The sequence below is a fragment of the Podarcis vaucheri genome (genome assembly GCF_965113315.1).
Source record: "Podarcis vaucheri genome assembly, chromosome: 13".
Lineage (NCBI taxonomy): Eukaryota > Metazoa > Chordata > Lepidosauria > Squamata > Lacertidae > Podarcis > Podarcis vaucheri.
Window position 1 is genome coordinate 40,392,548 of NC_138751.1, and position 14,414 is coordinate 40,406,961.

Here is a 14,414-nt window from a genome sequence, read left to right on the forward strand (position 1 = left end):
GTGCAATTTCTTTAACAATTCTCTGTGGTCTCTGTGAGACAGGTTCCCTAATATTTTTGGACTCCATGGTGCATTTGGAAAACAAGCTGTAATGGATACCACAAAATATTGAGGCCTGAGTAGAATATGAGAGAATGATTGATTAGAAACCAAACGAGAAAACAATATATTGGGAGGCATTTTTTTTATGTAAAAAAGATTCATCTCTTTGTTCCTTCCAAATCCTTTTTAAAGTACGAAAGGGTTCAGTTGAGCTGCTAGTATCGTGATAAACAAGTCTCATTTATTTCAGTAGTTGCAGATAATATTTGCTAGACCCTTTGTGGGGTTCATTTTTACTTAAGTTTAGCAGATAAAAAAGTTAGGGTTTTTAATAGCCTTATATTTATAAGATGGTAGGTTTCCGGGCAAGCCCACGATCAATGGTGGTTGTTCGCAGGCCTCCAGGGGTTGTGAAGAAGTTCAGGCATGGGAGAGGTAGGAAACGAGGCATGAATCCTCTCGATGCTCTTCAGTGGGGTCTGGGGAGTTCACTGCATCCTGCAGTGTCGTGCAGTTCTGTGTCTGCCAATTTAGAAGGCAGAACAGGAGTGATCTAGAAGTGTGTCCTTGCCATGGACAAGCCTCTGTTACCGGCATGCTTTGTGGAAGGTTCCTCCTTAATTTGGATAATTAGCATTAATCAAGAGGTGCTCCTGAAACAACATATGCAAATGGGCTGCAATTAATCAGCTGCCCAAAGAATCAGGAAGGTATTTTGAACGGTTTTCGGAAGTTTGAGAATCCCTACAACAGCCGTGAAAGGAAAGGGGGAGGAAAAGGTGCTTTGCACTTTCTTATGGTTTTCTTTTTGTTCTGCTGTCCTCCTCTACACAATGAAGAGGTGTGTGTAGTTGCTACTTTGAAAAGAGGGGTGGGGGCTCCCAATTTATTCTCTACAAGGAATTTAGTAAGGTTTTGCTATGCTGCCCCCCTCAGCTGAGGGTGAATGGATTTTATTTACAACCACTTCTAAATGGGGGTGTTGCAGGGCGAATGCAGTGGGGAAAAGAAAAAATGACCCAAAGCTGGACAGTTGTTGAAGAGAGGCTGAATATGAGGAAAGATTTTGCGGTGTGTTGTGTGCCAAGAATGAATTGCAGAGAGGAATTTAATGGCGGAAGTCTGGAAAGTTCACTCTGCGAGTTATTTATGGCTGCGGTTCACATGTTAGTTTGATAAAAGCGGAATGGAATGGAATCATAGAATCATAGAATCATAGAGTTGGAAGAGACCACAAGGGCCATCGAGTCCAACCCCCTGCCAAGCAGGAAACACCATCAGAGCACTCCTGACATATGGTTGTCAAGCCTCTGCTTAAAGACCTCCAAAGTAGGAGACTCCACCACACTCCTTGGCAGCAAATTCCACTGTCGAACAGCTCTTACTGTCAGGAAGTTCTTCCTAATGTTTAGGTGGAATCTTCTTTCTTGTAGTTTGGATCCATTGCTCCGTGTCCGCTTCTCCGGAGCAGCAGAAAACAACCTTTCTCCCTCCTCTATGTGACATCCTTTTATATATTTGAACATGGCTATCATATCACCCCTTAACCTCCTCTTCTCCAGGCTAAACATGCCCAGCTCCCTTAGCCGTTCCTCATAAGGCATCGTTTCCAGGCCTTTGACCATTTTGGTTGCCCTCCTCTGGACACGTTCCAGTTTGTCAGTGTCCTTCTTGAATTGTGGTGCCCAGAACTGGACACAGTACTCCAGGTGTGGTCTGACCAGAGCAGAATACAGTGGCACTATTACTTCCCTTGATCTAGATGCTATACTCCTATTGATGCAGCCCAGAATTGCATTGGCTTTTTTAGCTGCCGCGTCACACTGTTGGCTCATGTCAAGTTTGTGGTCAACCAAGACTCCTAGATCCTTTTCACATGTACTGCTCTCAAGCCAGGTGTCACCCATCTTGTATTTGTGCCTCTCATTTTTTTTGCCCAAGTGCAATACTTTACATTTCTCCCTGTTAAAATTCATCTTGTTTGTTTTTGCCCAGTTCTCTAATCTGTCAAGGTCGTTTTGAAATGTGATCCTGTCCTCTGGGGTGTTAGCCACCCCTCCCAGTTTGGTGTCATCTGCAAATTTGATCAGGATGCCCTTGAGTCCATCATCCAAGTCGTTGATAAAGATGTTGAATAAGACCGGGCCCAAGACAGAACCCTGTGGCACCCCACTAGTCACTCTTCTCCAGGATGAAGAGGAACCATTGATGAGCACCCTTTGGGTTCGGTCAGTCAGCCAGTTACAAATCCACTGAGTGGTAGCATAGTCAAGACCGCATTTTACCAGCTTCTTTACAAGAATATCATGGGGCACCTTGTCAAATGCCTTGCTGAAATCAAGGTAGGCTACATCCACTGCGTTCCCTTCATCTACCAGGCTTGTAATTCTGTCAAAAAACGAGATCAGGTTAGTCTGACATGACTTATTTTTCAGAAATCCATGCTGACTATTGGTGATCACAGTATTCCTTTCTAGGTGCTCACAGACTGTTTGCTTAATGATCTGCTCCAGAATCTTCCCTGGTATTGATGTCAGACTGACTGGGCGGTAATTATTTGGGTCCTCTCGTTTCCCCTTTTTGAAAATAGGGACAACATTTGCCCTCCTCCAGTCTGCCGGGACTTCGCCTGTTCTCCAGGAATTCTCAAAGATGACTGCCAGTGGTTCTGAGATCACATCTGCCAGTTCTTTTAATACTCTTGGATGCAGTTCATCTGGCCCTGGAGACTTGAATACAACTAAACTAGCCAAGTATTCTTGTACTATCTCCTTAGTTATTCTGGGCTGTGTTTCCTTTGCTGAATCATTTGCTCCAAATTCTTCAGGTCGGGCATTTTTTTCTTTATCGGAGAAGACTGAGGCAAAGAAGGCATTGAGGAGTTCAGCCCTTTCTGTGTCCCCTGTTTGCATTTCACCATCTTCTCCTCTGAGTGACCCCACTGTTTCTTTGTTCTTCCTTTTGCTATGAACATACCCATAAAAGCCCTTTTTGTTGCTTTTAACCTCTCTAGCAAGCCTGAGTTCATTCTGTGCTTTAGCTTTTCTGACTTTGTGTCTACACGTGCTGGCTATTTGTTTGAATTCCTCTTTGGTGGTTTCCCCCCTTTTCCATTTTTTGTACACATCCTTTTTAAATCTTAATTCAGTTAAAAGTTCTTTAGATAGCCACCCTGGCTTCTTTAGGCACCTTCCATGTTTCCGTCTCATTGGTATTGCCTGACGTTGTGCTTTTACTATCTCCCTCTTAACAAACTCCCAGCCATCATGAACTCCCTTTCCTTTTAGTATTGTTGTCCATGGGATCTCACCCAGCACTTCCCTAAGTTTTATGAAGTCGGCTTTCTTAAAGTCAAGAAATTGAGTCCTAGTATGCTTGGCTGCTCCTTTCCGCTGTATAGTAAACTTCAGAAGAGCATGATCACTGGCGCCTAATGATCCTTCCACTTCTACCCCACTAACCAGGTCATCAACATTGGTTAGGACCAGATCTAAAATGGCTGTTCCTCTTGTTGCTTCTCCCACTTTCTGGACAATGAAGTTGTCTGCAAGGCCAGTGAGGAATCTGTTTGACCTTATGCTCTTGGCTGAGTTTGACGTCCAACAAATATCCGGGTAATTGAAGTCCCCCATTACTATTATCTCCCTTCCTTTTGCATGCTTGGCCATCTGTTCCAGGAAGGCATCATCTATGTCCTCCGTTTGGCTTGGGGATCTATAGTAAACTCCCACAATGAGGTCTCTGTTATTCTTCTCTCCCTTAATTTTGACCCAAATGCTCTCACTTTGGCTTTGAGGATCTAAATCTTGGATCTCTTCACAGGTATACACATCCTTGACATATAACGCCACTCCTCCTCCTTTCTTGTCTGGTCTGTTTCTCTGGAATAGATTGTATCCCCCCATTATTACATTCCAATCGTGGGACTTATCCCACCAGGTTTCAGTGATGCCTATTATGTCATATTTAGTTTGCTGTACTAAGAGCTCAAGCTCATCTTGTTTATTTCCCATGCTTTGCGCATTAGTGTACAGACATTGAAGTCCATTAATCATTCCCCCGTGTCTCCTATTTAAGGATTTTTTCCTCCCACCACTAGGTCCGCGTGCTGTTTGCTCCATTTGGTCTATGACATTTGGATGATCATCTTCATTAATTGATAGACTCCTACCTTCAGGAGCACTGTCTCCCTCCCCCACATTAGTCAGTTTAAAGCCCTCCTGATGAGGTTTCTGAGATTTTTGGCAAAAACATTTCTCCCAACCGTTGTGAGGTGCAGCCCATCACTTGCCAGAAGTCCATCTTCAAGAAACTGCAGTCCGTGATCTAAGAATCCAAACCGTTCCTGTTTACACCATTTGCGAAGCCAGCTGTTCACTTCCACTATTTTCCCCTCTTTCCCTGGGCCACGTCGTTCAACTGGGAGGACAGATGAGATGACAATTTGTGCATTTAGTTGCTTCAATTTCCTGCCGAGAGCCTCGTAGTCACTTTTGATCTTCTGGAGGCTATTGCTTGCAGTGTCATTGGTTCCCACATGAACCAAGAGGAAGGGGTATTTGTCAGTGGGTTTTATGATTCCTTGCAGTCGTTCAGTTACATCTTGGATCTTAGCCCCGGGGAGACAGCATGTGTTTTGCAGTATTTGTACCACTCAGACAAATACTGCAAAAAAGGAGCAACAAGAAAAACAACTGAACTCTTTCAGCACAGCAGGTCTGGAACAAAAATGAAGATGAAAGAGTACACATGTGAAATGGATTATAAATATATAAGATGTAGCTGAGGTTGCTGTTTGTAAGGTGAAAATTAGACAGCTGGAAGAGCAGCTTAATGACAAGTGAAGGATGTCAACTGGAGACTAAATAAGAAAGGAAGCAGCTAAAGGGGAATATGGTTCCAACAGGAACAGGAAACCTGATTTTAAGAAATTGTATTAAATTTCAATAATTTGGTTCCATTTGTAATCATTTTAAAAATTAATAAAAAATTTATTTATTTATTTATTTATTCCTTGATATTTTATATCATTTATGAATACAACCCACCTTCATATTACAGTATATGATGATATTTTAATTTTACCATTTTTGTTTTTATTCTGTTCGGGTCTATAACTGCATAATAAAGGACCTGTATTTTCAATCCTGTAAAGAGTGTGTAATCTGTCCCTCCCCTCTGGCTCTTGGCCGAAAATCGTGGAAATCACATCTTTTGGTGGTGTGCGTGCACACACACACACACTTCTATGTGTGTTTGCGTGTGTGATTGAAGTGGTATATTAAAAAGTGTCTCCATTTGCAATAAAGAGGGTTGGAAGAAGCTGTCAATTTTGACTTTACCAGTATCTCATTCTTTCCATCTTAAATTCAGTTCTGCACAGTTTTTGCATCAATCTGTGATTCTTTTTATTTAAAAAACCCTCATGAAAACTCTTAAGTATTTTAGTGTCAATTTCTCCCAGTAAACACATTTTTCAATAAAGTCACGACACTTTTGCAAGTGTTCACTATGCATTTTTTGACGTTTTCCCCAATGATACCGGCTAACTCTATGGGGCTGAGGACAACTCACCCCCCCCAGTATGTGGGGACAGGGCTGAGCCCCCCAATCTTGAGGGACTGAGCCCTGACAGGCCTCCCTGGCAGGCCTCTTCACCATGGTGTAGGTTCCCACCAGTCTTCCCTGCTGTGTCAAAGGCATAGCAGTCAACTTTTTCCTTTTTTAAAGGGAAATTCCCTTATTCCAAATAGGATTCCTCGCAAGAAAAGGGAAATGTTGACAGCTATGGAAAGGTCCTGCTGGGCAGAGGGCCCCTTCCCAGGCCTTGTGGCCTCCTCACGGCACACGTGATGTCGGTGCCTCTACCCATAAAATATGCATTTTTGTAAACATTGGTTGAAGAACAACATCATAATTTTTAGATAAGTGCAGATTTCTAAGGAGGGTTGTGTTTCAATTCTCATATTGTTTCAGAAAGTACAAATCAGATCGTCTTGGTTTTAAATGCAAACTGAATTGAATGCCCCCTGCCCCGAATTCTTTGTAGTCAAATAACCTATTTATTTACTTCTTTTCTTTATATGATACTTTCAGGAAGCATATTAATGGGAATCTTTAAAATATACATCCAGGTGTGTGATTCACCCTCCCAATCTCAATATACATTGGTTGAGAATAAGCAAAGCAATTTCCCCTTCTCCCTACAAAAATAGACGTTCAGATGGACTGGTTCAAGACATTTTGGCACCCAAAGTGAACTACAAAATGCCTCCCCCAATGCCAGAGAAGAAGGGGCACTTTTTTTGTCCTGTAAAGGGACAGAAACCGCTTTGAATGAAACATCACAAACATGTTTTTTTCGTCAGTTGTTTGATGCTCCTGATGTAAAGAGACCTAGTTATTGCCTCACCTGTAATTATCACTCTGGTCATGACTAAGTCTCCCTTGGATAATGTCTCAATAGATTTCCACAGAATACCAGCCGAAGTCTAAACATGAGAATATAAAAAACCCTTCTTGTGATTCTAAAACAAGGGAGAGGGCAGAGGAAGAGGAAGGATTTCTGCTGTTGTCTTTGTCAAGTTGTAGAATAGGATCTCGTTGTCTTTGTCCATGGAGTTTGTCCATGGAAATCAGCCCTGATTGCTCACTGGAAGGACAGATCCTGAAGCTGAGGCTCCAATACTTTGGCCACCTCATGAGAAGAGAAGATTCCCTGGAAAAGACCCTGATGTTGGGAAAGATTGAGGACACAAGGAGAAGGGGACAACAGAGGAGGAGATGGTTGGACAGTGTTCTTGAAGCTACCAACGAGTCTGACCAAGCTGCGGGAGACAGTGGAAGACAGGAGTGCCTGGCGTGCTCTGGTCCATGGGGTCACGAAGAGTTGGACACGACTAAATGACTAAACAACAACAGGATAGGATCTTAATCTGTGAATTGCTGAGAAAATGCTGTTCCTGTCAAGGCAAAATATTCTACTGAGGGTGGTTCTGGAACTAAGGTTCATGTTCTAGACAGAAATAAGGGTGTCTGATGACGAAGAATATTTGCCTCAGTATGCTGTTGTTTATTGTGTCCGTTCTCTTTCATCTGCCACATTTGGTGTGCAAACATACCATGAATTGCACCGTCCATGATCTGTCCAGAATTCCACATGAATACTACCAACCTGGTGATCTTATGATTGGCGGAGTTGCTTCCCATCTCTTTACTGCTTTTGACAAAGAAGACTTCAGAGAAAGGCTAACTACCCATCAGCTTCTTAATATCTTGTAAGGACATGTCAAAGAATCAGCTGGTACAGAAACATCCCCCAACCCTGAACATGCTTAAATTTACCTACCGTAGTTTAAAATGGAAAGCCCTTCTCTATTCTGAATATTGAGCTTTACCTTAGAAAGTTTGGGGGGAAGGATCTTGAAAGCTCACCTCTCCTTTGAGGTGGAGATCTAAGAGCCCTAGATGTTCTCATCAAACTCAGACAAGATTTATAGGATACTCCTAGTTAAAAATGTGTCACAGGTCAGAAAATGATGAGAACCACTTCCCTAAGCTAGGCTACCTACTTCTCAGCATTTTGACACAACTTTTTGTTAGATCAAATCAATACCTGCAGATAAATGTTTTGTACATGTTTGTACTTTGTGCTTTCAAAATGTTTTATGGCCTCTGTTGATGTCAGTGTGTGAGTATCAAAGTTTGATGACTTGCGCTCCTAATGTGGTGCAGACCTGTTCAGCTACTTAGTGAGAGGAAGACAGGAAGGGGAAAGAGATTCAATTGTGTTTAATATTTATAGACAGAGCCTGGATCAGGTACATTCATTTTGTTTGGCTTTGGGAACAACAGTCAGTGATTGGCTGAAGGTTCTGAACCGTGACGAAACGGCAGTTAGCTGTCAGTTGGGAGAAGTAATGAGTGAGGTGTGAGGCAAAGACAAGAGAAAGCTGAGGTGAAAGCAGACAAATAAGGCTTAAGCTCCCTAAACCCAGTTTGTTAACAATGTTTTTTTGGCGAAGATTAGAACAAGTGAGCTGGTGTGTATTTTAGGCTAAGAAGCTGCCCAGTTCTTAGCAGAAAAATGCCATAAAAGCAGATTTCTTAAATGAGCTCAACTGTCCAAGCAGCCAGAAATAGGATCTGTGGAGCTTTGCAGGCCAAAAGCAGATGGTACCTAGCAGTTGAATCAATTTGTGAGTGAACTGGGGAGGTGGCTGTTTAGGGAATTTGGTCTGGGGTAAAAGCCTTGTAGAGTTTGGTGTCAGCATCGGTATCTCTTAAATCTTTAAGTGTTATCAAGAACATGCAGGACTCCAAAATAAATATAAGTATTGCCTCATTAGGGATTGGGGCGGGATTGAAATCAGTTCACATTTAAATGTGAACCTCCCAAAATTGGCTTGCTCAAAAGAAATATGAAAAGCAAAATGGAGCCATTATTTGAAATTCACACTTCTCTAAATTTTGCAGTGCACTTCTCCAGCCGAGCAATGTATACAAGAATTCATACACTGGGGTAAAGTATTTATTTTTTAAAAATGCATATATTAGTGAATGTGGTATAGAAGTTGTCAAGTGGACTACAATGCATTTTTTTTAGAAGAAATTGGTTTCCAGATATCTGTATAATAGTGCACTGTGCACAAAAATGCTGAAGAATAATCATGAGGTGCTTGAAAAATTGCACAGCATATCATTTAAATAATAATAATTGCATAGAATATCTCCCAAGAAGTCAGCATAAAATTCTCATTGCAGTGTTGTGCCAAAGAACTACCAGCATATCCTGGCCTTGGTATTTGCTGTCAAGGAGATCAATGAGAACCCCAAGATCTTGCCTAATATCACAATGGGATTCCATATCTATGACAGTTACTTCAATCAAAGGATGACCTACCGGGCTGCTCTGAACCTTCCATCAACACTTATACCCAGCTACAAGTGTGACACTCAGAAACATCTGATGGCAATTATTGGGGGACTTGACATGGATTCCTCCCTTCAAATGGCAGACATACTGGGCATCTACAAGATTCCTCAGGTAAGATGCCTTGGAGATTTCACATTCATTCACCATGGATGAATCCTTTCCCCTCCCTGGCATGCAGCTATGTCACTGCCTCTTGGGCCAGAGAGTCTAGGGAAGATGCTTTTGTGGGAAAGTGAGGTAAATGCCTACTGTCATTACAACTGTCTTTGCCACAACAGCCGCTAGAGATGCACATACCAATTCCTTCTACTATATTGATGTCCCTTTATTTCCTTCTAGCTCACTTATGGTTCCTTTGCCCTAGAGTATACCAATGAAAGCCAGTCCATTCCCTTTTACCGGATGGTCCCCAATGAAGCCCATCAGTACACTGGGATTGTTGAGTTACTTCTGCACTTTGGCTGGATGTGGGTTGGGTTGCTCAGTGGAGATAATCACAGTGGAGAGAGATTTGTTCAGACCCTGACACCTCTGCTGTCCCAGAAAGGTATTTGCTTGGCCTTCTCAGAGAAAACCCTGAAAACCACATATTTGACTGAGTATTATGCCATGTATTCCCAGTGGATCCAAATCTATCATGTTGTTATGGAAAGTAAAGCCAAAGTTGTTGTTTTCTATGGAGAAACAAAGTCCATGCTTGGCTTGCGAACAATGGTAGCGCTAGGCGAATTGGAAAATGTGACCAAGACATCTGTGGGCAAGGTATGGATTCTGACAGCACAGCTGGATTTCACAGCATTGGCCTTTCAAATGAGCATGGATATGCAAGTCTTCCAGGGTTCCCTCTCCTTTTCAGTTCATTCAAATGTGGTACAAGGATTCAAAGCTTTTCTTCAGGTCCAAAATCCTTTTGAGGCAAATGGAAATGGCTTTGTCAAGCAGTTCTGGGCAGAGGTATTTCTCTGTTTATTTCCAAACTCCAATACAGAGGAGCAGGCCAGTGGAACCTGCACTGGAGAGGAGAAGCTGGAAGATCTAATTTCATCTGCTTTTGAGATGAACATGTCTGGCCACAGCTACAGTCTCTATAATGCCGTCTATGCCATAGTACATGCTCTACATGGAATGCTCTTGCCCAGGACCAGATATAGGACGGTGGTGGAAGGAGGGGTGCAGGAGCTTCAAATGCTGCAGTCTTGGCAGGTAATGCCTTTTATGAGATACATTTTATTGACCTGGGCAGTGATATGTAGAACAGTACCCCGAAAATTTCTGAGCACTTAGTATAGGACCCTTGTGTGCAGAGAAGGTGCTCATGAAGGAGGATTTGATCCTCCACTGAAAGACAGGCCTGTGCAGAGCTCTGGGCAGCCAGGTACACTTGCCCTGGGAATAGGACATCTAAGGTGGTTGTGTGGCCCCATCATGAAATACAATTTATTTGACATGAACCGTGCCCTGGAAATTAGTGTAGATTACCTCCCAGCAGTCCTCTAAGCAATCTTCTGAACTCCTTTCTCATCCTCTCACTCCTTCATTACTCTAATTTAATAAATTCATAAATCATAAAACATCCCAGAATTGCCATTTAATTTGTGCATTCATGCTGCATGGCAGTAAAAAGGACACTGGATCGGAAAACATTATTTTACGCTACCTTGAGCTCCACACTTTTTTATTTATTGGAGGTGGAATACATATATTAAATCAAATCAAAAGTAAGCACTCCCTACAACACAGAACTCACCACACTGCCCATATGACGTTCACCTCCAGATCACTCTCTTCCCACTCTTCTCTCTTCCTCAGTCTGAACTTTCTCATTCTATGGATACTCCAAAAACGGGAGGGCATGAGAAATTATGGATTGAGGGAGGGAAAGTTTGAGAAGGAATTGAGAAAAATGGATTTGTTGCAATAGTGTGACAGAGCGCTTTAACAACCCCTTTTATTTGTGCAAACCTAACATTCTGGTATGTGCATGAAACCCTCCCAGAAAATACGGGCAGTTTGGAGCGATTACTTCATCATTTCTGTTTTCTTTCAATGCAGCTCCACCCCTTCCTTAGGAGTGTCTCCTTTAACAACTCTGCTGGAGAAACAGTATCTTTTGGTGAGAACAGGGAAGTAGAAGCTGGCTTTGATATTACTAACATGGTCACTTTTCCAAATAACTCCTTCTTGAGAGTCAAGGTTGGAGGGATGGATTTGGAGGCCGCCCCAGGTCAGGAATTCTCTCTTGATGACAACCGAATGGTGTGGCACAGAAGTTTTCACCAGGTGGGGCGTAATTCTAACATCCATGAGATATAGGAAAACAAAATATTACACACTTATCGATCATCAGCCCAGCACATACCTGGTTTTCTAGCCTCATTCAAAACATTTTCTTCTGCATTACATTAGATGTGCTTGCTGGATCAGGCCAATGGCCCACCTTCTACACCCTTTTTTTCTCAGATTGGCAAACCAGATGTTTGTGGAAAATCCACAAGCAGGAACTGGGCCCAAGAGCGCTCCCTACTTTTGTGGTTTCCATAAGATAGTGTGCAACTGTTGTGATGCGTCCAAGGGAACGGGGGCAATTGGCAGGCCCCCAGATGGCTCCAGCCCACCGGCCAGTTGCCGGTCGAACTCCAGTCCTTGGTTTTGCATCAATCTGCGACTCAGAGCTTCAGAAGCCTTTCAGAAGTTGAGCACTCAAGCCAACAGAGATAACAAACTCTTCGCGATGGAAGGGCAGACAAAGGCATATGTAAAGCATATTTACAAGCAATTTATTCAGCAAAGAATAGGACGAAGAAAACATGTCTGCTCTCCTTCATGTCCAAGAGCTAGAAGCAATAAAGCAAAAGCTATACACACAACGGAAGTTCCCAGCAAGCTGTGCTGGAATGTAAACAGACATATAACATACAACAGCTCCACACATCTGTTAAGGTGGAACGGAACATCAATATCCTAATAGTGCCGCTGACAGTGAAGACAGAGCATAACCTCCCTCATGGCTAATAGCCACTAATAGACCTATCCTCCATGAATTTTTCAAATCCTCTTTTAAAACCATCCCAGTTGGTGACTATTACGGCCTCCTGTGGGAATGAGTTCCATAGTTTAACTATACTGCATGAAGAGCTGTAAATGGACTAGACACATTGCCGCAAATTACAACGGAGCTTTTAGCAGTTTAATACCCTTTCAAATCTTGCAGGCAATACATCCCCCCCGCAAAAAAAACCCGCCCCCAATTTTTCAAGTGTATTTTTTAAAAAAATGTTCTCTAATGTTCAATTTTAGTTCTTCTACTTGGGGTGGGGGGAATCGTACCTAAGTTATCATAGTTTTGGCTTCAGAAGCCTTAGAATTTAACTGAGACACCAAAGTCACTACCCACCTATATCCTAAGGAAAAAGAAACTGTAGGCTAGGGATGGAGGATAATTTGATATGGTTTACAGTTTTATGGAAACTAACAGAATTCATGCCTCTCATATTAGTACTCAGATCAGAACACCATTAATTATCCTTTAAGTTTCACATTTCTCTGAATTTTGTGACACATTTCTCAGCTCAAGAAAGGACCAATATGGTTTGAAAAATACATATTGCAAGATAAAAGAAACTTAGAAATGCAAATATTAGGATAAGATAGACGTTTAAATGTGAATTTAGTTGTGGATTAATGTGGAAATGGGATGTAGTGAATTTATGATTAAACACAGTGCCTTTTTTTCTAAAAAAATGTTTAGGGGTACTCTCATTTTGACTCAAAACCACCATTTTATAGTTCAAATCGGGAAAAATAAATACAGTAAATGGACAAAGGTAGAAAGATTCACAAAATGTTTAGAGGTACAGGTATGCGTACTCCTGCACCCCCCCCCGGAAAAAAGGACTGATTAAACATATGAAATTTATATAGGTAAAGGTAAAGGTACCCCTGCCCGAACGGGCCAGTCTTGACAGACTCTGGGGTTTGTGCGCCCATCTCACTCAAGAGGCCGGGGGCCAGCGCTGTCCAGAGACACTTCCGGGTCACGTGGCCAGCGTGACAAAGCTGCATCTGGCGAGCCAGCGCAGCACACGGAACGCCGTTTACCTTCCCGCTGGTAAGCGGTACCTATTTATCTACTTGCACCCGGGGGTGCTTTCGAACTGCTAGGTTGGCAGGCGCTGGGACCGAGCAGCGGGAGCGCACCCCGCCGCGGGGATTCGAACCGCCGACCTTTCGATCGGCAAGCCCTAGGCGCTGAGGCTTTAACCCACAGCGCCACCCGCGTCCCTTATGAAATTTATATAGACAGGAAATATACAGATTTGTCCTTTCCAGAATGCCACACCCTGCACCTCTAAATAAAAGAAGTACCACAATTTCCTTCCAATCCTCTACCCCATATACTATTTGCCTTTTAAGGTTTTGTTTATAGAAAACAGCACCTTTAGGAGCAAATAGCAGCCAACTTTAAGCAGCAATGCAGCCTGGGCCCCCAGGACAGATCAGGAGCGTGCTTTATCTTAAAAATAAAAGCCCTTCTCAAGTATTCCCAAAAGAACTTGTGAGGCTTCAAACTAAGAATGGTTGTGCATAAACTCCACCCACAATGCCTTCCTGTGCATGGCAGCAAGTGTGAAGGGGACTTCTAACTGCATTTGGCTGAACTCCTTTAGAAGCCTCCTCATATTTGGGAAACATGATAATAACACAACGTTACAAATCACAAGGAGACTTCTAAGCATGTTCAGACCTTCCCATTCAGTATGGTAAAATTGTTGGTGGAAGAGGTATTCTCTTTATTTATGGAGACAAAATGGGCAGGGCTGGTGAAAATTAGCCCCAATCCCCTTCCCAGTTTGAGCCCTCCTGCTTGCTTTTTGAATGCCTGAAGGGGGCTCAAAGATGGTCAGTTTGGTCCTGCCTTTGGAATAAGTAGCTTAGTGTCTTCTTACTTCTAGCTGTGGGTTGGGAAACGGAAGGCAAACATGCTATGAATTTCTCTGTGTTAAAATTTTAAAGCATTTGGTTAAATGGGCAGGTTCCACCCCTTTCTGTGTGCAACCCAAGTTGTCCTCCTGGTTCCAGCAAGGAGAAGAAGGAGGGGGAGCCATTCTGCTGCTATGATTGTGCTCCATGTCCTCAAGGCAAGATTTCATCCCAAAAGGGTAAGAGACACAAGAGATATACTTTTCAAACTGTATGTGAGATATACTTTTCAAAGCGTATGTCATGTTAGAAGTTGTTGAAAAGATCAAGCAAATAATTGGTCACAAATTTTTAGAGAAGGACTCATTTTTCAGGGCAACTGTATTTTGGTTCATGTGTTGGTAAAAGGAGTGCAATTTGGGTAATCTTTCCATTCAAAGGGGAACAAAACCAAAGTTCTCCTCCATCCCTATTGGCAGAAATAAAGGAATATGGACCTTTCCTCGCAAGAAAAGGT

General features: G+C 42.6%; 1 protein-coding gene across 2 annotated transcripts in view; it reads left to right on the plus strand.

Annotated features, from left to right (window-relative positions):
* LOC309517597 (vomeronasal type-2 receptor 26-like) overlaps nt 1-14,414 on the plus strand; it is a 62,947-nt gene that overhangs the window by 25,985 nt on the left and 22,548 nt on the right. The window contains exons 1-5 of one of the 2 annotated variants that reach the window (XM_082196826.1): nt 6,444-7,319; nt 8,806-9,088; nt 9,317-10,180; nt 11,030-11,257; nt 14,010-14,136. In XM_082196826.1, the coding sequence (XP_082052952.1) occupies nt 7,081-7,319; nt 8,806-9,088; nt 9,317-10,180; nt 11,030-11,257; nt 14,010-14,136 (1,741 nt within the window). In that variant the 5' untranslated portion in view covers nt 6,444-7,080. Of the gene's footprint in view, nt 1-6,443; nt 7,320-8,805; nt 9,089-9,316; nt 10,181-11,029; nt 11,258-14,009; nt 14,137-14,414 lie in introns of those variants that run through there. The other variant, XM_082196825.1, reaches the window with a different exon arrangement.